Source organism: Nycticebus coucang, chromosome X (assembly GCF_027406575.1).
Source record: "Nycticebus coucang isolate mNycCou1 chromosome X, mNycCou1.pri, whole genome shotgun sequence".
Taxonomy (NCBI): domain Eukaryota; kingdom Metazoa; phylum Chordata; class Mammalia; order Primates; family Lorisidae; genus Nycticebus; species Nycticebus coucang.
The window spans coordinates 113,317,846-113,342,772 of NC_069804.1; the positions used below are offsets into that span (position 1 = coordinate 113,317,846).

General features: G+C 41.7%; 1 protein-coding gene across 1 annotated transcript; it reads right to left on the bottom strand.

The window, feature by feature from the left end:
- Positions 1-23,987: 23,987 nt before the first annotated feature.
- On the bottom strand, positions 23,988-24,920 carry LOC128577623 (histone H3.3A-like). Its single transcript, XM_053579884.1, has one exon. The coding sequence runs from the start codon at positions 24,918-24,920 to the stop codon at positions 24,510-24,512; it is 411 nt and encodes a 136-aa protein (XP_053435859.1). The 3' UTR covers positions 23,988-24,509.
- Positions 24,921-24,927: the final 7 nt, after the last annotated feature.

A 24,927-nucleotide genomic window follows, 5' to 3' on the forward strand; every position in this document is an offset into this window, starting at 1 on the left:
TTATTATTATTAGTCTCTATTTCATTTATCTCTTCTTCTATTTATTATGTCCTCCATTTTACTTTCATTGGGTTTAGTGTCCTCTTCTTTTCTAGTTCTTTACAATGAAATCTTAGGTTATTAATTTCATAACTTTCTTCTCTATTAATGTAGACACATACAACTGTGCATTTCACTCTAAGTGCTACTCTTACTGTATCTCATAAGTTTTGGTATGTTGCATTTTCATTTTAATTCATCTCAAGGTATTTTCCAGTATTCTTTGTGATTTTCTTTGACTTGTTGACTTTTTAAGAATGTGTTGTTTCAATCTTTTAGAATGTATTTTTTTTTTTTTTTTTTCAGTTTTTGGCCGGGGCTAGGTTTGAACCCGCCACCTCCAGCATATGGGACCGGCACCCTACTCCTTGAGCCACAGGCGCCACCCTAGAATGTATTTTTTAAATTAATTTATTTATTTTTATTGTTAAATCATAGCTGTGTACATTAGTGCAATCGAGGGGTACAATGTGCTGGTTTCATCTGAAATATTCTCATCAAACCGTTCAAAGTAGCCTTAATGGCATTTTCTTAGTCACTGTATGTAGGCATTTGTATTCTGCTATATTAGGTCACAAAACAAATATAAATACATTCTAAGATGCATCTATTGCATCTTAGATTGTATTATCACATTAAGTTGTTACTAGTTTAATTTTTACTTTCATTTAGGCTTGCCTTCATCAGCTATTCTGACATCTGGTAGAGAAGGATAGTGGATTAAGCACAATTAAGCACCTATTGCATCTTAGAATGTATTTATATTTGTTTTGTGACCTAATATATGGTCTATTCTGAAAAAATGTTTCACATGCACTTGAGAAGAATATGTATTCTGTTATTCTTGCACAGAATATTATGTACATATACGTCTGTTAGATTTTGTTGGTTAGTAGTTTTGTTTACATATTCTATTAGTGAGTCCACTCCTTGGATAAAAATCTATGTGTGATTTTCCAGGCCTAACTGTAGGCAATTATAAAGATTTTACCTGTCAGGTTTCATGGGGGAAATTCGCCTTGCCCACATCAGCCTTAATGCACATTCAGGAAGTTACAGTCAAGCACTCAGATGCAACTGGCTAGCCATGCAATTATACAAATCCACATTCCTAGACCAAGTGCCTCCATTCAGAGGTTCCTTCATCTGGGTCTCTGGCAAAGGTTTTCATCAGACACCCATGAGAAGACCTCCTTATAGAGTTGGGAAGGTGTAATCTTAAATACACATTTCTCAACTCTGGTTCAGCACTCAGATTTTTCCCTACTTTTTTCCATTTCCCATGGCCTCCTCTCCCTTAAAATTGCAGGAGCCTTTTGTGCAGAACTTCACTAGCTATGAGATGACCTACACATTTGTGCTAACTCACCTGATCCTAGACCAATAGCATTCCACACAGAAAAGTGGAAAGGGGGGGAGCTCGTGTTTTCTCAAGTTTAGCCTCTTGCTTGTATTATCACATTAAGTTATTACAAGTTTAATTTTTACTTTCATTTAGGCTTGTCTTCATCAGCTATTCTGACATCTGGTAGAGCAGAATAGTGGATTAAGCACAATTATGGAAGAGCTAAAGCACCCAATGGAGTACTAGGGGAGTCCACAGGGTACTATATGTAAGTGCCAGTGAAAGTTTTGCAAGGGTTTGAGGGTCCCACATAGAACATTGCCAATGACTTTTGAGAAATGCTGGCATATTCCATAGGACACTTTGATAGCTACACCAATGGGTCTTAGGGAGTGATCGCAGAAGCCATTGGAAATTTTTGGATGTTGCTGGTGAATTGCTTATGTAAGATATTTTATTTAGAGCAGGGCATTGGGCTTTAAGGTTAGCTCCCTTTCTGAACTTTCCCAGTGGGACAAATTTGACATCCAACAGAGGGTGTCCAAGCCGGAGGCAATCCTCTGACTATTTGCTCTTCTCCCATTACCGGCCCCAAAGTTATTGAAGACCCTATGGCTGAGTTGCACCCAAGACTACTGTTACCCCTGAGTAGGTCCTTGGTGCCAATGGAAAGCCTGTAAAGAAGTGAGTTATTGAGATTCATGGTTTTAATGAAAGAGAATGTAGAGCCTTTCAGGAGCCCTTGGCTCAGTGGCCTGAAGAAGCTTTAGAAATTTGGTTAGTTTTCCACCATGATGAAGAGGGTAATTTTGTTAAACTTAGTGACTCAGATCCCCTCCTACAGAGTACCTTTTTTTTTTTTTTTTGCGGTTTTTGGCCGGGACTGGGTTTGAACCCGCCACCTCCGGCATATGGGACCGGTGCCCTACTCACTGAGCCACAGGCGCCGCCCTCCTACAGATTACCTTGACAGCAACCACTTTGCCTAAAGAAGAAGAGGAAGGGGGAAAGAGGAAAAGCTACAAACACTCTTGAAGCCCCTTTCTATCTCATCAGGGTATCATTTTGGCTCTGACAGGTTTAATATGCCATTGCCATCTGCCAGACTCACAGGTCCTGTGAGCCACTCTGGTCATCCCTTGGGTCTACAATGACGGAGTAGGAATAGTATATGATTAGATTGTAAACCAGATACAAATTCAACTTTCCATGTTATTTAAGCCACTTTTGCTGGTTACAGAGCTCAATTAAATCTAAGGAGATCAGATCAATTAGTCCTTGATACAATCTGAAATGTAACTGACAAATTTCCAGGCATGGAAAAAGTGTCAACTGTCAAAATAGCAAAAATTCACCAACAAAAAGACATAAAAATGGTAAACAGGTGTTCTTTCCTAGAAACTCTGCACAAGGACTTTTCTGAAGAGATCTCTGGATCTGGTTACTCAATGAAATGACCTTTAAAAAAGAGAATGATCCACAATAGCTACAAAGAAAATAAAATACTTAGGAATATAGTTAACCAAGGAGGTGAAAGATCTCTATAAGAACTGTGAAACTCTAAGGCAAGAAATCACAGATGACACAAACAAATGAAAAATATCTCATGCTCATGGATTGGTAGAATCAACATGGTTAAAATGTCCATAGTGCCCAAAGTGATTTACAGATACAGAGATCTAGATAAAATAATTCTATGCACCGTTTGGAACCAAAAAAGAACCATGTGCTCTCTTCAGCATGCTAAAAAGAGCCAGAATAGCCTAAATAATCTTAGGCAAAAAGAACAAATCTGGAGGCATCACATTACCAGACTTCAAACTGTACTACAAAGTGGTAATAACCAAAACAGCATGGTGTTAGTATAAAAGTAGAGACATAGCCCAATGGAACAGAATAGAGAACACAGATATAAAAAGAACAACCTATAGCCAACTAATCTTGACAAAGCAGACAAAAATATACACTAAGGGAAGAAAGCCCTATTCAAAAAATGGTGTTGGGAAAACTGGAAAACCACATGCAGAAGAATGAAACAGTACCTCCTTATCTCCCACCATATACAGAAATTAATTCAAGGGCAGTGCCTGTGGCTCAAAAGAGTAGGGCGCTGACCCCACATGCCGGAGGTGGTGGGTTCAAACCCAGCCCTGGCCAAAAACTGCAAAAAGAAATTAATTCAAGACAGGTAAAAGACTTTAATGTAAGATGTGAAACCATAAAAATTCTAGAAAAAAATCTAGGAAAATTCTTCTATACATTGACCTAGGCAAAGAATTTATGATTAAGATCCAAAAGGCAAATAAACAACAAAATAGCTCTTCCCCTAAGCAGCCTGAGGTTATATGTGAAAATGGTTCACTATTCACTTGACCCAAAAATCCCCACAAAGTCATACAAGAGGCTCAATTCTTCGTGTTCACTTTAAGAACACAGGTGAAACTGCCCAGGCCATCAAGTGTATGCGTATATGAAAAGCCAACAAGTATCTAAAGGATGTCACTGTAAAGAAACAATGTGGGGCAGTGCCTGTGGCTCAGTGGGTAGGGCATTGGCCCCATATATGATAGTGGCAGGTTCAAAACCGGCCCTGGCCAAACTACAACAACAAATAAAATAGCCGGGCGGCTCGGCTCCTGTGGCTCAAGCGGCTAAGGCACCAGCCACATACACCTGAGCTGGTGGGTTCGAATCCAGCCTGGGCCCGCCAAAAAACAATGACGGCTGCAACTAAAAAAAAAAGCCAGGTGTTGTGGAGGGCGCCTGTAGTCCCAGCTACTTGGGAGGCGGAGGCAGGAGAATTGCTTGAGCCCAGGAGTTGGAGGTTGCTGTGAGCTGTGATGCCACAGCACTCGACCCAGGGTGACAGCTTGAGGCTCTGTCTCAAAAAAAAAAAAAAATATATATATATATATAGCTGGGCATTGTGGCAGGTGCCTGTAGATCCAGTTACTCGGGAGGCTGAGACAAGAGAATTGCCTAAGCCCAGGAGTTGAAGGTTGCTGTGAGCTGTGTGATGCCACGGCACTCTACCAAGGGCAATAAAGTGAGACTCTGTCAAAAAAAAAAAAAAAAAAGAGAGAAAGAAAGAAACAAACAATGTGTACCATTCTGACGTTACAACAATGGAGTTGGTAGGTATTCCCAGGCCAAACAGTGGGGCTGGACACGGGGTCAGCGGCCCAAAAAGAGTGCTGAATTTTTGCTGCATATGCTTAAAAATGCAGAGAGTAATGCTGAACTTAAGGGTTTAGATGAAGATTCTCTGGTCATTGAGCATATCCAAGTGAACAAAGCATCCAAGATGTATTGTTGAACTTAAAGAGCTCAGGGTCGCATTAATCCATGCATGAGCTCCCCCTGCACATGGAGATGATCCTTACTGATGAGGAACAAATTATTCCCAAACCAGAAGAAAAGGTAGCACAGAAGAAAAATACATCCCAGAAGAAACTGAAGAAACAAAAACTTATGGCACAGGAATAGATGCAACATAAAATAAATGCAAATAACAGTAACAAAAATAAACAAATGTGATTGATGAAATTAAAAATCTTCTGGCACAGGAAAATGGCACAGGAAAATGATTAACAGAGTAAATAGATAACTTACAGAATGGAAGAATATATTCATTATATATCCAATAAAGGACTAACATCTGGAATCTACAAAGAATTCAAACAAGGGGCGGTGCCTGTGGCTCAGTGGGTAGGGTGCTGGCCCCATATATTGAGAGTGGCGATTTGGAACCCGGTCCCAGCCAAATTGCAACAACAACAACAAAAAATAGCCTGGCATTGTGGCAGGCACCTGTAGTCCCAGCTACTCGGGAGGCTGAGGCAAGAGAATCGCCTAAGCCCAAGAGCTGGAGGTTGCTGTGAGCTGTGATGCCACAGCATTCTACCAAGGGTGACAAAGTGATACTCTGTCTCTATGAAAAAGAATAATAATAAGAAGAATTCAAACAAATCAACAAGAAAAAAATAACCTGTGGATAAAAGACATGAATAGAAATTTCTCAAAGAAGATAGACAAATAACCAAGAAGCATATAAAAAAATTCTCAACATCATTAATCATCAAGGAAATGTAAAACAGAACTACCATGAGATATCACTTTACCCCTTGTCAGAATGGCCATTATTAAAAAGCAAAACAAACAAACAAAAAGAATGCTATAGAGCATAAAGAAAGAAATACTTACTGTTGGTGGGATGGCAAATTAGTACAACCTCTGTGGAAAATAGTTTGGTGATTCGTCAGAAAGATAAATGTAGACTTACCATTCAACCTAGCAATCCCATTACTGGGTATCTGCCTAAGGTGAAAAAATCATTTTTTTCAAAAAGACAGCTGCACTCAAATGTTTATTGCAGCACAATTCACAATCACAAAGATGTGGAATCAACTTTAGTGACCACCAATTCATGGGTGGATGTAGTAGCCCATATAGCCTATGACTAGGAGGAGTGAGAGTATAAGAAATACCTGTATAGCTCAATAATGGAACACCTTGGTGAAAAGGGCATGGAGAGAGGGATTTAGCTCTTCTAACAAGCATGAGAGCTCACGAGATGAGAGCATTGGTGAATTGGCAGTCTCTACACCTGTGGTGTTGAGAGGCACGAGATCAGCCTTATATTAGGCTGGAGGAGAAGGCAGTCAGGAGCGCGCACATTCTATCACCGACACGCTTACTCAGACTCTGTCTCCTCTCCTGCCTGCAGAACACCAGCACGGCGTCTCTCTACTGAAGATTGCCAAGCTCTACTAAAGACTAAGATCTATTTATTCTAAGACGGCTTTACTCTAAGACTCTCTCTCCTGCGGAAGTAGATAGCCCTCAGGCACCTAAGAGAAATTGTTCCTGAGCAAGGTAGCTTAGCAGTCCGCATCCAGAACCTAGTTAAGCCAGGCCCCAGACCTGGCCAGTCCCGGGCCCTGACAAGTAGATTCAGGAAATCAGGAAATGTGGTGTGTGTGTGTGTGTGTGTGTGTGTGTGTGTGTGTGTGTGTGTGTGTGTGTCTGTGTATACAACATGGAGTACTACAGAGCCATAAAATTATATGAATTAACATCTTTTGCAGCAACTTGGATGGACTTGAAGACCAGTGAAGTATTTTAGGAATGGGATAAAAACACCACATGTACTCTCTAATAATTTGGAGCTAATTGATGGACAAACACAGGCACAAAGAGATGCAAAGGTCATAGGAAATCACCTGTGGGGAAGTGGAGGAGGAGAGGGATAAAAACCTACCTATCAGGTACAATGAACACTATTCTGGTGATGGGTACACTAAAATCCCTAACATAAACATTACAAAAGGTATCCATGTAACAAAAATATTTGTATCCTCTTAATGTCTTGAAACAAAAAAAAAAAAAATAAGGCAATGATGGGACACCCACTGAGGAACTCTTAGCCAGGTTCTGGGACACAGGAGGTCTACAGGTAATTCTGCTAGGGTTTACACAGTGACGGTTCTTATAACCAATATAAGTGGTATTTTCTTTCCCTCTCTCAATGGGCCCAGAATCGACACCCTGGGATTCTAATCTAACACTAGACCTTCACCAATGAGGGTGGAATTAGATGGTCTTTAAATGCTATGTTAATGTGTTCAGTTCTACCTCTTCTTTATTTATATTTGAATTTAACTTACCTACAAGAAAAACATCCTAATGCAGGTGTTCTCACTCTTTCTCACACACACAAACACACACACACACATTACAGGGGTTCTCTATACATACATGAATTTCAGACAGGAACACTAATCACAGTTTCTGGTATTTGAAATAATTATATGGCTTCAGCTAATTTCACAGGGTGAGTTTTGAATCCCAACATGTTTAAGCTAAATGCTTTTCTTTGAAAATGAACATACAGTATCTTGTTACATCGACTCTATTCTTATGAAAGAAGGATGTTAAACTAAACAGCATTTTTCATTCATTCTTTCCAAACTCTAATTTGACTATTTTACTGAAAAAAAAAAAAAATGTTTTTCACAAAGATGCAATTTCACCTTTACCTTCCAGAATTCGTAATTCTTATTATTTCATTCTTCAGTCTTATGAAATGTATCTGTCTTGGCAGAACAATGGCATTGTCAAACTCTACATCTGGTGATAATTGGAAATTTAATCTTCTTCAATGATTTTCTGAGAATTTATAACATTACTAACAGCTCCTGATAATTCTACCCTTTTTTAAGGCTAAGTATTTACTGCCTGATAAATTTCAGGATCAAGAAGCAACAGGTTAAATGGCATATTACATGTTTGATTAGTGAGACTAGCAACTGCTGGGCTCTGGAAGAGGGAGCAGAAGGTATTTCTAGGACATCTGCTTTGTTTGTACATAGCATGTTAACAGTCCCAAGGAGTCACAGAGTTTTGTGAAGAAAAGTACCACATCTCCTCTGCCTGTGGATCTTGGTGATTAAGCTTAGTATAATAGTAAGCTCTTTCTATAGAGTATTGTGCCAGTTAGTATTAATGGAAAGAACAGCAAGTATAATCTAATCTAACAAGTATAATATCTCTTGGAATGATATTCAACAGTGAATCTTGCCTACTTCTAAAGGATTTGATTTATTGTTATTGCTACTTGGAAACTTCTAATTTACATAAATGAAACTAGGTTTTGTTATAGTGGACTGAAGCCACCTGCTTGAAATTCCAACACCTTCTTAAGTGGCTTATACCTGCTGTTATTGCCCATAATGAGTATAGGTCATGACATTTGAAATTTCCAGCATCTGGACATCAGGCTCATCCTCCTCCTCCTATAAGCTAACCCACTCCTTCTCACAGCTGATAGTTCCAACCTGTGGAAAGGAGACCATGAGGTCAGGTGGCTGAGCTACAGGCAATGAAGCTGCCATATACTCTATGTGCACCTGCCCAGTGGCTGAGCAGAGCCACAGTGCATCTCCAACACATGGGGATAAGTTGAGTCCCGTATACGTGTACCTCCTCTTGTGCTTTGGAATTTCAGCCTCTTACTATATCCTCTAGTAAGTCTGTGTTTTAGTATAAACTTCACAGCCAAGAACTAGGCTTCGTGGGCTGAAGGGTAAATCCTCTGAGAACTTTCCACACCATCTTGTCCTTCCACTCATTCGACAGATGAGGTCTCAAATGACCACAGAGAAAAGAGTTGGCCAGGATCCTGCAGTGAGCAGTGATTGAACTTTGGGCATGGCTGGGTGTCCTAAATTAGGCTCCAGAGATATTTTTACACATGCTGACCAGAGGATTCAGTCCCTCCCTGCTACCACCCTGACCCTTTCTGCATCAACACACACCAAAAAAGACACCACTGCTGACCCATAACATAAGGAATGTTCTTATACAGAGAAGGATTAAGCTTCTTCCCTGGAAATCAGACCTAAAAGGGCCAGAGTTCCTTTAAGATTAAAAAGAATATCCTTAGCACTTGGGAGCTAAGACAGTGGTATAGTGGTGGCCCTCTTGCAGCCTCTCCCAATAATAGTGGGGAGAAACTTGTGTAAGCACCACCATTCAGACTGCCCCACTCAAAGACAGTGCTGTGAGAGCACTGAATGATTGCATGGGACCCCTGGAGTGGAGAGGAGAGGAGAAGCAGAAAGGAAGTCAATGGGGAAAGCAGGTGAGGGGGTGGCGAGAAGCTTGAAGTACAGACTCCAAGTGGGAGTGGTGGTTCGGTCTGGGCTTCTGGGATTCCCCCAACATTTCCAGTGGTCCCCTGACAGACCTGAATCCTGTGCAGATTGGACCCATCAGACAACAGACATCAAGAGAAGAGGAAAATGAGCTACTGCAGAACCTCTTCCCCTCAACTATAGGGTGCACTTGCTGGTCCCTCGTTGGGGTGAACAGTGGCTTCTCTGAGCTACAGCCAGAGATCTGTTGCCAAGCTCTTCACTCATGAAGTAGGAGTGGATCCGGGCATGGGAACAGGTAAGGGGGGCTATGTGGGAGACTTTGCATTGAGGAGAAAGAGTCATACTGCCCTACCGTGGCAGGGTGGACGAGGGGTGCAGGGATCACAGTAACCCTGTGATTGTGGTAACACAGGTCCGTTCTGTGGGGCTTGGCTTCCCACAGGGTCTGAAGCCCTAAAGTCTGGTCTGCTGGGCTGCAAGCACAGCCTCTGCCATCCAGGCTTGGTCTGCCACTACCAGGCTTGTCCTGAGGCTTTGCAGAACAGGTTAGGGTGGCCCCACACCCCCACCTCTTTGGGGGCTCCAGGTCAGATTTAGGTCACTGAGCCTCGGTCTGTGCTCTTGTGTAGACTCTGGGGCCCCCTATCTGTGACTGGAGTTTGGTGGGTAGTCCCAGAAGGTCTGGCGCCCCCCCTCAGGCCTCCAGCAACACCACCAGGAACCTCAGTGCTGCCCCAGGCTCACAACCCAGCCCTAAACCTCTCCACTCAAGGCAAAGCAGAAAACCCCATCAAGGCGACAAGCCTATGCGCAGCATACAAAAATAGCAGCTGTTATTTCTAATCCTAGATTGCCATCTACTGACCTTTTAAAATTTTTTTAAAGTTTTAATTTTTTTTTCTGTCCCATTTCTTTTCCAAGGCAACAGAGAGGATTTTAATTATAGTCAATTTTAATTTTTTTAATTTTAATTTTAATTTTTTTGTTTTATTTTAAGACAACAGAGAATATTTTAATAATTACAGTCCAATTTTGTTTTTTCTCTTTTCTTTTTGTTTCTCTTCTATTCATTTTTAGAAACAAGGCAACCAAGCAGATTTTAATAATTACAGTCATTTTTTCTCTCTTTCATTTTCTTTCAATTTCTTTTTTTTTTTTTTTTAATTTTTTTATTAAATCATAAGTGTATACAATGATATGATTATGGGGCATCATACACTCACTTCATAAACCATTTGACACATTTTTAACCCAGTGGTTAACATAGCATTTCCGGCGTTATCTCAGTTACTGTGCCAAAACATTTATATTCTACATTTACCAAGTTTCGCAAATACCCCTGTAATATGCACCACAGGTGTGATCCCACCGATTCCCCTCCCTCTACCCACCCCCCCTTTCCCACTTCCCCCTATTGTTAAGTTGTAGCTGGGTTATAGCTTTCATGTGAGAGTCCCAAATTAGTTTCATAGTAGGGCTGTGTACATTGGGTATTTTTTCTTCCATTCTTGGGATACTTTACTAAGAAGAATATGTTCCAGCTCCATCCATGTAAACATGAAAGAGGTAAAGTCTCCATCTTTCTTTAAGGCTGCATAGTATTCCATGGTATACATATACCACAATTTATTAATCCATTCGTGGATCGATGGGCACTTCGGCTTTTTCCATGACTTAGCAATTATGAATTGGGCTGCAATAAACATTCTGGTACAAATATCTTTGTTATGTTGTGATTTTTGGTCTTCTGGGTATATGCCCAGCAGAGGAATTACAGGATTGAATGGCAGATCTATTTTCAGATCTCTGAGTGTTCTCCATATATCCCTCCAAAAGGAATGTATTAATTTGCATTCCCACCAGCAGTGCAGAAGTGTTCCCTTTTCTCCGCATCCACGCCAACATCTCTGGTCTTGAGATTTTGTGATATAGGCTAGTCTCATTGGAGTTAGATGATATCTCAAAGTAGTTTTGATTTGCATTTCTCTGATGATTAAAGATGATGAGCATTTTTTCATATGTCTGAAGGCCGTGCGCCTGTCTTCTTCAGAGAAGTTTCTCTTCAAATCCCTTGCCCAGCCTGCGATGGGATCCCTTGTTTTTTTCTTGCTGATGCGTTTGAGTTCTCTGTGGATTCTGGTTATTAAACCTTTGTCAGAGTTATACCCTGCAAATATCTTCTCCCATTCTGAGGGCTGTCTGCTTGCTCTGCTTACTGTGTTCTTAGCTGTGCAGAAGCTTTTTAGTTTGATCAAGTCCCAGTAGTGTATTTTTGAAGCTGCTTCAATTGCCCGGGGGGTTCTCCTCATGAAATACTCACCCAGACCAATTTCTTCAAGGGTTTTCCCTGCATTCTCCTCTAGTATTTTTATAGTTTCATGTCTTAAGTTTAAATCTTTAATCCAATGAGAGTCTATCTTAGTTAATGGTGAAAGGTGTGGGTCCAATTTCAGTCTTCTGCAGGTTGCCAGCCAGTTCACCCAGCACCATTTGTTAAATAGGGAATCTTTTCCCCACTGAATGTTTTTAATTGGCTTGTCAAAAATCAAATAGCGGTAAGTAGCTGGATTCATCTCTTGGTTCTCTATTCTATTCCAGATATCTACTTCTCTGTTTTTGTGCCAATACCATGCTGTTTTGATCACTATCGATTTGTAGTAAAGTCTGAGGTCTGGTAGTGTGATTCCTCCTGTTTTGTTTTTATTTCTGAGTAATGTCTTGGCTATTCGAGGTTTTTTCTGATTCCATATAAAACGAAGTAATGTTTTTTCAAGATCTTTAAAATATGACAGTGGAGCTTTAATAGGGAGTGCGTTGAAAATATATATTGCTTTGGGTAGTATGGACATTTTGATAATGTTGATTCTTCCTAGCCATGAGCATGGTATGTTTTTCCATTTGTTAACATTTTCAGCTATTTCTTTTCTTAGAGTTTCATAGTTCTCTTTATAGAGATCTTTCACGTCTTTTGTTAGGTAAATTCCCAAATATTTCATCTTCTTTGGCACTACTGTGAATGGGATAGAGTCCTTAACTGCTTTTTCAGTTTGACTGTTGTTGGTGTATATAAAGGCTACCGATTTATGAATGTTGATTTTGTAACCTGAGACGCTGCTGTATTCCTTGATCACTTCTAGGAGTTTTGTAGTAGAGTCCCTAGTGTTTTCCAGATACACAATCATATCATCTGCGAAGAGCGAGAGTTTGATCTCTTCTGACCCTATATGGATACCCTTGATCGCCTTTTCTTCCCTAATTGCGGTGGCTAAAACTTCCATTACAATGTTGAAAAGCAATGGAGACAATGGGCAGCCTTGTCTGGTTCCTGATCTGAGTGGAAATGATTCCAATTTAACTCCATTCAATATGATATTGGCTGTGGGTTTGCTGTAGATAGCCTCTATCAGTTTAAGAAAAGTCCCTTCTAGACCAATTTTCTTGAGTGTTCTGATCATGAAGGGATGCTGGATATTATCAAAAGCTTTTTCTGCATCAATTGAGAGAATCATATGGTCTTTGTTTTTTAATTTGTTTATGTGCTGAATTACATTTATAGATTTACGTATATTGAACCAGCCTTGAGACCCTGGGATAAAACCAACTTGGTCATGATGTATAATTTGTTTGATGTGTTGCTGGATTCTGTTTGTTAGGATCTTGTTGAATATTTTTGCATCTATATTCATTAGTGATATTGGTCTATAATTTTCTTTTCTTGTTGGGTCTTTTCCTGGTTTGGGGATCAGGGTGATATTTGCTTCATAGAACGTGTTGGGTAGTCTTCCTTCTTTTTCTACATTTTGGAACAGGTTGAGTAATATAGGTACTAATTCCTCTTTAAAGGTTTGGTAGAATTCTGACGTGAAACCATCTGGTCCCGGGCTTTTCTTTTTAGGGAGGTTTTGTATAGTTGATGCTATTTCTGAACTTGATATGGGTCTGTTCAACATTTCCACTTGATTCTGGTTAAGTCTTGGAAGGTGGCGTGCTTCCAAGTATCGGTCTATTTCCTTCAGATTTTCATTTTCTGAGAATAAAGTTTCTTGTAATATTCATTAAGGATTTTTTGGATTTCTGATGAGTCTGTGGTTATTTTGTCTTTGTTGTTTCTGATTGATGATATTAGAGATTTTACTCTTTTTTTCCTGATTAGGTTGGCCAGAGGTTTATCTATTTTATTGACCTTTTCAAAAAACCAGCTTTTTGATTTATTGATCTGTTGTATTATTCTTTTGTTTTCAATTTCATTTAATTCTGCTCTAATTTTGGATATTTCTTTTCTTCTACTGGGTTTGGGGTTGGAATGTTCTTCCTTTTCAGTTGCGTGAGATGTCCCATTAAGTTGTTAACTTCCTCTCTTTCCGTTCTCTTGAGGAAGGCTTGCAGTGCTATAAATTTCCCTCTTAGAACTGCCTTTGCAGTGTCCCAGAGGTTCTGATAGCTTGTGTCTTCATTGTCATTTTGTTCCAAAAAATTGGTGATTTCTTTCTTAATCTCATCTCTGACCCAGCTATCATTCAGCATAAGGTTATTTAACTTCCATGTTTTTGTATGGGTATGCAGATTCCTGTTGTTACTCAATTCAAGTTTTATTCCATGATGGTCCGAGAAGATGCATGGAATAATTTCTATTCCTTTAAATTGACTGAGGTTAGACTTGTGACCTAAAATGTGATCAATTTTGGAGTAAGTTCCGTGGGCTGATGAGAAGTATGTGTATTCAGTTTTGTTGGGATGAAATGTTCTGTAGATGTCTGCTAAATCTAAATATTGGATGGTTAGGTTTAAATCTAAGATTTCTTTGCTCAGCTTCTTTCTGGAGGATCGATCCAACACTGCCAAGGGAGTGTTGAAATCTCCAACGATTATGGAGCTGGAGGAAATCAAGTTACTCATGTCTGTTAGAGTTTCTCTTATAAATTGAGGTGCATTCTGGTTGGGTGCATAGATATTAATAATTGAGATCTCGTCATAGTGAGTATTACCCTTAACAAATATGAAGTGACCATTCTTGTCCTTCCTTACTTTTGATGGTTTAAAGCCTACTGTATCTGCAAATAAAATTGCAACACCTGCTTTTTTCTGATTACCATTTGCCTGAAATATGGATGACCATCCTTTCACCCTGAGTCTGTATTTGTCTTTTAAGTTGAGATGTGACTCTTGTATGCAACAAATATCTGGCTTAAGTTTTTGTATCCAGTCAGCTAACCTATGCCTCTTTAGAGGACAGTTTAAGCCATTCACATTGATGGAGAGTAAGGATAAGTCTGGTGGAATTTTGGGTATCGAGTTTTTCAAAGGTCCAGTGGACATTTTTAATCCTTTCGCCAGTGTGGAAGTTGGAGTTTGATCCGAAGTTTCTGAGTGAGTTTACTTTTGTGGTATAGGATTGGGTTGGTCATTGTGGAGGATAGGTCTGAGAACATCCTGAAGAGCTGGTTTACTTATGGCAAATTTTTTCAACATATGAATGTCATTGAAGTATTTAATTTCTCCATCATAGATGAAACTCAGTTTAGCTGGATACAAGATCCTGGGTTGAAAGTTTTTTTGCTTTAGGAGATTAAAAGTTGATGACCAGCCTCTTCTTGCTTGAAAAGTTTCAGCAGAGAGATCTGCAGTTATTCTAATATTCTTACCTTTGTACGTTATAGTTTTCTTTCGCTGGGCTGCTTTGAGAATCTTCTCTTTCATGTTAACTTTAGTGAAGCTAATTATGATATGTCTGGGAGATGGCTTTTTGGGGTTGAATCGTGCTGGGGTTCTGAAGCTGTCTGCTATCTGAATTTCAGATTCTCTAGGCATGTCTGGAAAATTTTCTTTCATAATTTCATGTAGAAGGGCCTCTGTGCCCTTGGCTGCCACGTCATCAGTCTCCGAAATTCCTATAACCCTTATGTTATTTTTTTTCGAATTATCTGAGAGCTCTCTGAGTGAGTGATCCGTTTTTGCTCTCCATTTCTCTTCCTCTTTGAGAGATTGGGAGCGTTCGAAGACTTTATCTTCAATGTCAGAAATCCTTTCTTCTGCTTGCTCCATTCTGTTACTGAGGGATTCTACTGTATTTTTCATATCTTTGAGGGCTGTAAGTTCTTGTTTCAGTGTGTCTAAGTCTTTGGTGGTTTTGTCTTTAAATTCGTTAAATTCTTGAGACAGTTTTTGAATTTCTCCTCGAATTCCTAATTCCATTTTATTAATCTTGTCTGCAAACGAAATTCTGAATTCGACTTCTGACATCTCAGCCAGTTGTTTATGAATGGGATCTTCAATCACATCTGCCGTATCTTTTCTTGGGGGGGTTGATCTATTCTGGTTATTCATGTTACCAGAGTTTTTCCGCTGATTCCGCCCCATGGTTTACTCCCTTTGGTTTTTCCCCTGGGGTTTTATCGAGGGCCCGTACAGTGTTGTGGCCTGAGAAACTGGGGCCCTGTCTGGTGTGGTGGAGCAAAGTGGTTCTGTCTTGTTTTCAGCTGGTTTCTGTTCGATCCTATTGCAACTTCTACTCTGGCTTGAAGTCTCAGCTGTGTGGAAAAATCATCAATTAAGTCACCCCGCCTGCCCACCTCTGGCCCCAGTTGGAAAAGGAGAATCAAACCTTCCTACAATCGCACACCCAGGGCAGCACCTGAAAAGTCCTCAGTCTATTAGCCCAGTTCAAAAGTTCCGAATCAACTGTCTCAATCGGCACTTGTCTCAGGTGGAAGGGTTCAAGAGGTCTCTGGGAACTGGATCACAGGGGCCTGGTGACTCCTCTGAGACAGCTCACCCCAGTGCAGCGTGGAGTCAGGAGGAGCCACCCCGCAAACAGAGCAGTCTGGGAAGGTTGACGTCTCCTTCCCCACTTTGCCCCTCCGTCGGACCCAGTCACTGGTATCTCTGCAGATGGCTAACCCAGTTGCCTGCAGTGAACAGACACTCCAGGGGTTTGCACCTGCCTGAATCGCGAGGAAGTCTGCCAGGCCCCCGCAGACTGCCGCTATCTAGCAGGAGGAGATGGGGCCTGACATCTTTGAGTGTTTGATGCAGGTGATGGGAAGGAGGTGTTCACTCAGGCTTAGCCCCGTCCCTGATGGATGCTGCTAACAGAACAGAACAGAACAGACAACTTTGTGAGGTTCTGTCTCTGTTCCTGTCGTCGCCTACAGGAGACGGGCTGTTTTGAGTTCAAACGTCTTTGCTGCTGGAGAATTGCGTCTGAACACCTCTCTGGGTCGGCCCCGCCCTGGAGGCTTCCGGGTTTGTGAGCCGTGTCACTGGTGGCCTCCTCTGGTTGCCCAGGGAGACGGGGGTGTGGCCTCAGAATATCCAGAAGTGAGCGTTCTGCCGTTAAAGAAAAAATGGCTGTTGATCTACCTCCAGGGAACTGCTGCTCTGGTGTGGGCACTCAGGCGACCCTTTTCTCCTCTGTCCCGCGCCCCAGAGTCAGCACTGAGCGGCCGCAGTTTGTGCTGGGTCCACACCCCTTAAGAGATCCCCCAAGAATCAGAACTCTTGGGGGATGGGCCCCTAGACCCGGATTGGGAGTGGGGCGGGGGGAAGCTAGAGTTTCATTCAGTTTCACGCAATACTACGGTCAGGGGAGGGCTCCTGCACTGCACCGCAGGGAAGTGCCGCCAAGGCTTGATTTCCCCTCAGCAGAGTGCCCTCTCCTCGCTCACGTGTCCCAGAGTCAGCGCTGACCTGACGCAGCTCAGGCACTGTGCACTCCCCTCGAGAAATCACCCAAGGAGCCGAACTCCGGAGGGATAGGCCCTCAGACCCCGAGTGAGAGTAGGGGTTCTCAGCTCTCAGCGGGGAGGCCAGAGTCTGATTCAGTCTTGGGCCCCGTATGCCCGGGGAGGGTTGCTGTACTGCACCGCAGGGAAGTGCCGCCAAGGCTTGGTTTTCCCTCAGCAGAGTGCCCTCTCCTCGCTCACGTATCCCAGAGTCAGCGCTGACCTGACGCAGCTCAGGCACTGTGCACTCCCCTCGAGAAATCACCCAAGGAGCCGAACTCCGGAGGGATAGGCCCTCAGACCCCGAGTGAGAGTAGGGGCTCTCAGCTCTCAGCGGAGAGGCCAGAGTCTTATTCAGTCTTGTGCCCGGTGAGGGCTCCTGCACTGCACTGCAGGGAAGTGCCGCCAAGGCTTGATTTCCCCTCAGCGGAGTGCCCTCTCCTCGCTCACGTGTCCCAGGGTCAGCGCTGATCTGACGCAGCTCAGGCACTGTGCACTCCCCTCGAGAAATCACCCAAGGAGCCGAACTCCTGGGGGATAGGCCCTCAGACCCCGAGTGAGAGTAGGGGTTCTCAGCTCTCAGCGGGGAGGCCAGAGTCTGATTCAGTCTTGGGCCCCGTATGCCCGGGGAGGGTTGCTGTACTGCACCGCAGGGAAGTGCCGCCAAGGCTTGATTTTTCCCTCAGCAGAGTGCCCTCTCCTCGCTCACGTATCCCAGAGTCAGCGCTGACCTGACGCAGCTCAGGCACTGTGCACTCCCCTCGAGAAATCACCCAAGGAGCCGAACTCCTGGGGGATAGGCCCTCAGACCCCGAGTGAGAGTAGAGGTTCTCAGCTCTCAGCGGGGAGGCCAGAGTCTGATTCAGTCTTGGGTCCCCTATGCCCGGGGAGGGTTGGTGCACTGCACCGCAGGGAAGTGCCGCGAGGCGTGACTCCCCCTCAGCCCGGTGCCCTCTCCTCACTCGGCGCGCCTCAGAGTCAATGCTGACCAGTCGCAACTCGGGGACTGTCCACTCCCCTTGAGAAATCACCCAAGGATCCGAAGTCCTGGGGGACAGGCCTCCAGACCTCAGTGGGCGGGAGGGGAGCGCCAGGGATTCAGGGTTGCCGGCAAAGGATTCCCAAAGTTTTATTCAGCCCTATGTCCGGCAGGAGAACGCCACGGCACCCCAGTAGGGGAGGTAGGTCCAGTTTTTAGAAGGTTTCTCCCGTGGAGTGTAGTGGGACGGGCTTTAATTTCTGCCCGCTTGTTCAATTGTGGGGCTACAGAAGCCGGTCTCATGGGGGAGGGGGACTCCCGTCCGCTTGGTGGTGGATTTTGTACCTTTTGTTTGCGTCCTTGTGATCACAACTTGCCTCAGCGGTGTTGATGTGCGTTCTTCAGCCTTCTCTCTTGGTGAGGCTCAAGTCCACCAGGATACTTACTAAATTCCTGTCCCTTAACTCTCCTTCTGGACGGGAGCCTTTGTTGAAAGCTGGCTTCAGTCCGCCATCTTGTCTCCCCTCACTCGACAATCTCTTCTTTCAATTTCTTTTCCAAAATAAGAGTATTTTAATAATTACAGTCGAAAGCAGTTTTTCATTTCCTTTCCCTCTTTTTCTTTTCCTGTATTAAACATCAGAGTCAACTCACCCCAGTAGCTAAGAGTTAAGGTGAGAAAAGGGAAATAGGAAGAAAGGAAAGGGAAGGATATAAGAAAGAAAAAGAGAGGGGCGGTGCCTGTGGCTCAAGGAGTAGGGCACGGTCCCATATGCCGGAGGTGGCAGGTTCAAACCTAGCCCTGGCCAAAAACCGCAAAAAAAAAAAAAAAAAGAAAGAAAGAAAAAGAGAAACAACACATGGAGAAGAACCAGCCAAAAAGCTCTGGTAATATGAAAAACCAGAGCAGATCTATTCCCTCAAGTGACCAACAATGGAGCTACTGTAAAAAGTCCCAACCATAAAAAAATTATTGAAATAAATACAGAATTAACAATATGGGTGGTAGCCAGGCATTGTGGCGGGCGCCTGTAGTCCCAGCTGCTCGGGAGGCTGAGGCAAGAGAATCACGTAAGCCCAAGAGCTGGAGGTTGCTGTGAGTCCTGTGATGTCATGGCACTCTACCGAGGACAGTTAAGTGAGACTCTGTCTCTACAAACAAACAAACGATAAAGAATATGGGTGGAAAATGAGGTGAGTATAATTGAATAGAAAGTCAGCAAAAGAAGTCCAAAAATTGTCTCAAGAAATAAAATTAAAGACAGTCACCAAGCACCTGGACACATTTAGGAAGGTTATAATGGAGCTTAAAGAATTTAAAGAGGCATTCAGGGAGTTTCAAAACACAGCAGAAAAGTGTTTCAGCAACAGATTAAACTATGAAGAAAAACCTCAGGACATGAAGATCAGAATTTTGAGTTAATCCAAACATTTAAAGAGGCAGAAAAGAAGAAAGCAAAAACTGAGCAATCTCGTCAAGAGACATGGGACTATGCAAAGTGTACAGACATATGAACCATAGGTATCCTTGAATGAGAAGAAGAGAGTCCACAAAGCATGGAAGCTTTAGTTGAATACATTTTGGTTGAAAATTTCCCAAGCACTGGCAGAAACCCAGAAATACAGTTATTAGATGACTATCAAACTCCAGGACAACCCAATATAAACAAAGCATATCCTAAACATGTTACAATTAGCCTAGCTAATGTCAAATGAAAGAGACAATTCTACAATCTGCCAGGCATAAGCAGTATCTGACCTATAAAGGCAAACCCATCGGGGTAACAGCTGATTTCTTAGTGGAAACTTTACAGGTCAGAAGAGAGTAGGTTCCTATCTTCAATCATCTCAAACAGAACAACTGCCAGACTAAGATTCTATATCCTGCAAAACAAAGGGTTTTTTTTTTGTTTGTTTCTTTAGAGACAGAGTTTCACTTTATCGCCCCTGGTAGTGTGCTATGGCATCACAGTTCACAGCAACCTCTAACTCCTGGGCTTAGGCGATTCTCTTGCCTCAGCCTCCCAAGTAGCTGGGACTACAGGTGCCTGCTACAAGGCCCAGCTATTTTTTTGTTGCAGTTTGGCTGGGGCAGGGTTGGAACCCACCATCCTCGGTATATTGGGCCTGCACCCTACCCAGTGAGCCACAGGTGCCACCCCAAACAAAGTTTCATATTCAATGAAACAATCAAATGTTTTCCTGACACGAAAATTTTGAGGAAATTTTCCCCTGTTAGATCTACCATACAGGAAGCACTCAGACCTGTACACTAACAACAGTCTCTAAGCAAAGTAAAACTACATAGCAACTAATGGACTAAGCCTAATGACGATAGCCAAAATGATAAAACAGAGTCCCTCACATCATGATGATCATAAACCCACCCTTCTTATCAGTTTTCTCAATAAATATGAATGGCTTGAACTCCCCACTGAAGAGACATAGGCTTGCTAACTGGATACATTTCAAGCCTCTTCAGGAAATGCATCTAACCCACACAGACAAATCAAGACTCAGGGTACAGGGTTGGAAAACAATATTGCATGCTAAAGGAAACCAAAAGAAAGTGGGAGTTGGAATATCCATAGCAGATACCATTGACTTTAAAGCAACAAAAGTAAACAAAGACAAAGATGGACACTTTATACTGTCTAAGGGAATGATTCGCTAGAAGGACATATCAATCGTAAATATGTATGCACCCAACACGTGTGCTTTCAGATTTATAAAACAAATTTTATTTGATCTAAATAATTTGGCCAATAACAACACTATATAATAATCAGAGACTTCAATACCTCACTGGCAGAACTTGACAGATTCTCTAAGCAGAAATTAAACAAAGAAAGTTTGGACTTAAACTCAACTCTAGAGGGTGGCACCTGTGGCTCAAGGAGTAGGGCGCCGGTCCCATATGCCGGAGGTGGCAGGTTCAAACCTAGCCCCGGCCAAAAACAAAAAAAAAAGCAAAAAAACTCAACTCCAGAACAAAGAGGCCAAATAGACAACCATAGCATATTTAACCCCAATACTACTGAATATACATTCTTCTCATCAGCTTATGGATCATGCTTCAAGACTTATCATATACTAGGTTCAAAATTAAGTCTCAACAATTTTTTTTTTTTTTTTTGCGGTTTTTGGCCAGGGCTGGGCCCTACCTGCCACCTCTGGCATATGGGGCCGGTGCCCTACTCCTTTGAGCCACAGGTGCCACCCATAACAAGTTTTTTTAAATAGAAATTATACCATGTATTTTTGCAAACCACAATGAAATAAAAGTAGAAATCAATTCCAATAGAAGCACTCATCCCTTCACAAAGTCATGGAAACCAAAAAAACTTATTGCTAAATGATAGATGTGTCAAGAAAGAGATAAAGAAGGAAATCAAGAGATTCCTTGAACAAAAAATATGATGAGGCCACAAACTATTAAAACCTATGGGAATACTGGGTGGCACCTGTGGCTCAAGGAGTAGGGCGCTGGTCCCATATGCCGGAGGTGGCGGGTTCAAACCCAGCCCCGGCCAAAAAAAACACACACACACACACACACACAAAAAAAAACAAAAACAAAAAACAAACCTATGGAATACCACAAAAGTGGTCCTAAGAGGGAAATTCATTGCACCAAAAACCCACATCCAGAAATCAGAAAGAACGTAAATAAACAATCTAATGAGCCATCTCAAGGAACAAAGAAAAGAAAGAGCAATCTAATCTCAAACCAAATAGAAGAAAATAAATAACCAAAATCAGGTCAGAACTAAATGAAATCAAGAACAAAAGACCCATTCGGAATATTAATGAAACAAAAAGCTTGTTCTTTGAAAAGATAAACAAAACTGATAAGCTCTTGGTCATATTAACCAGAAACAGGAAAGTAGGATCTCTAATAACCTCAACTAGACTTTTCTCATTGGGGGATTTAAAAGGGGGAAATAACAACAGATGTTACAGGGCAGTGCCTGTGGCTCTGTCAGTAGGGTGCCGGCCCCATATACTGAGGGTGGTAGTTTAGGCCCTGGCCAGCAACAAACAAACAAACAAACAAAAACAGATGCTACAGAAATAAAAATGTCACTAAATACTAAAAAAAATTCTATGTCCAGAAATTTGAAAAAAATAGAGGAAATAGGCAAATTCCAGGAATCACACTACCTCCCCAGACTCAACCAGGAAGAAATAGAACTCTTGAACAGGTCAATTTTAGGCACCAAAACTGAAACAACAGTAACAAAGCTTCCCCCCCAAATGTCTTGGACTAGATGGTTTTACAGCAAAATTCTACCAAACTATTCAAAAATGAGCTTGCACCTATATTGTAGAATCTATACCAAAATGTTGAGAAGGAAGGAATCCTCCACAACTCCTTCTATGATTCAAATGTCACCAAAACCAGGAAAGGACACAATAAAAATAAAACTTCAGACCAATCAAATGTTAACATGAAAATTACTCAATAAAATCTTAGCAAACAAAATTCAGCTTCACCTCAAAAAATTCATTCATCACAACCAGGTGAGCTTCATCCCAGGGATGCAGGACTGTTTCAACATATGAAAATACATAAATGTAATTCACCACATAAACAAAGTAAAAACAAAGACCATATGATCTTCTCAATAGATAAAGAAAAAGCACAAGACAATTTTTTAATCCTTTAAAAAAAATAAAAACACATAAGAAAATTGGCAAAGGTGGGATATTCCTTAAAATAAGGAATATGGTAAACCCACAGACAACATCATATTGAATGGCAAAAAACTGGAAGTATTTCTGCTTAGAGCTAGAACCAGGTAAGGATGTCCACTATCACCATTAGTATGCAACATAGTGCTGGAAGTCCTAGCCAATGCAATAAAGAGAAGGACATCAAGGATATCCAAATGGGAGCAGAGGAGGTCAAACTATCTCTCTTTGCTGATGATATGATCTTTTTTTTTTTTCTTTTGAGACAGAGCTTCATGCTGTCGCCCTGTTGCCCTGGAGCAACCTCCAACTCCTGGGCTCAAGCAATTCTCCTGCCTCTACCTCCCAAGTAGCTGGGACTACAGGTGCTTGCCAAAATGCTCAGCTTTTTTTGTTGTTGTTTGGCGGGCCTGGGCTGGATTTGAACCCGCCAGCTCAGGTGTATGTGGCTGGTGCTTTAGCCCCTTGAGCCACAGGCACTGAGCCTGCTGATGATACGATCTTATATTTAGAAAACCAGAAGGTTGCAACTATGAGACTTCAGGAAGTGATTAAGGAATAAAGGAATGTCTCAGGATATAAAGTTAATGTACACAAATCAGTAGTCTTCATCTATGCCAGCAAAAGTCAAGCTCAAGAGCAAATCAAAGATACAATATCCCTCACAGTAGCATCAAAGAAAACAAAATACCTTGGAATATATTTAACAAAGGATACGGAGGATATCTATGGGGAGAACTATGAAATACTGAGAAAATAAATAGCAGAGGACGTTTGGAGTTTTTTATTATTATGAACATTTATTAAGTGGCTCACATTACAGTATAAATCACACTAAAAAGATTTTTTAAAGCTATTTACACTATAGTGCTGACACATTTAAGTGTTTTGAAAAAATGGTATAAATAAGCTCTATGGAAAAGCCTTAAATTGTCAAAAGAAAATTCTGGCTCATATTACAATATATAATATACAATATGTAATATTGTAATATATATGTATATATTATGTAATATATGTGTGTTAATGCCAGCTCTATTCATGAGCCTATAACTCCAACTCAAATGATGAAGACTTTTTTTTTTTTTTTTTGTAGAGGCAGAGTCTCACTTTATCGCCCTCGGTAGAGTGCAGTGGCGTCACACAGCTCACAGCAACCTCTAACTCCTGGGCTTAGGCGATTCTCTTGCCTCAGCCTCCCGAGTAGCTGGGACTACAGGCGTCCGCCATAACACCCCGCTATTTTTTTCTGTTGTTGTTGTTGCAGTTTGGCAGGGGCTGGGCTTGAACCCACCACCCTCGGTATATGGGGCCGGCGCCCTACCCACTGAGCCACAGACGCCGCCCGATGAAGACTTTTTTAAGTTTAAATCTTCATGTTTACAGTGTGTCTGGTCCTAAGTGCTTGATACTTCACAGTTATGGACAGACACTGAGGAATGTTACAAAACTACATAAACTTTATTTTGTAACAGACTTGGGAGCAAAGCCTTGGCTTGCTTTCAGAATTCATGAATCTTTATTATATTATTATTATTATTATTATTTACAGTTTAATGTATTTTAATAGCAAACTTACAGGAACAGCACAGAAGACAGACAACATTAAAAACATGTACTTGCATGTAGGACAACTCAGTTAGAAAAGTATAGTGAATGGATGGAATCTACTGTATGATAAAAATGCTACAAACACCATTTAGTTGCCATCAATAAGAAATTTACTTGTTTTAAAAAAAAATCCAAATGCTGGCATTGTCCAGAAAAATTTAACAGGTTTATTTATAATTGTTATAAAGTTGAACTGCTGAAACTTGTTCACTGAAACATTTTGACTTGCATTAATGCTGCACATCTCCGCATTTTATATTAAAAATTCACACACAGATGAAAATGGAAAAACTGCCAATACCTGATTTCTGTCCCCTATTTTTCCAGTCGCAATCATATACTTAAGTACCTTTTGACCCCCATGGGGGAAATAAAAATCTAATGTTCAGAACTACCAATAACAGGAAGAAGAGAATTTTTTTTTTTTTGATAATGAAATGTTTTCCCATCATAGTGGACTCTTAAGCACGTTCTCCATGTATGCGGCATGCTAGCTGGATGTCTTTTGGCATAATTGTTACACGTTTGGCATGGATAGCACACAGGTTGGTGTCTTCTAAAAGGCCAACCAGATAGGCCTCATTTACCTCCTGCAAAGCACCAATAGCTGCACTTTGGAAGCGCGGATCTGTCTTAAAGTCCTGAGCAATTTCTCGCACCAGATGCTGGAAAGGAAGTTTGCGCATCAGAAGTTCAGCGGACTTCTGATAACGTCTTATTTCACATAGTGCCACAGTACCAGGCCTGTAGCGATGAGGTTTCTTCACCCCTCCAGTAGAGGACGCACTCTTGCGAGCGGCTTTTGTAGCCAGTTGCTTCCTGGGTGCTTTACCACTGGTAGATTTGCGGGCAGTCTCCTTTGTAGGAGCCATGGTATAA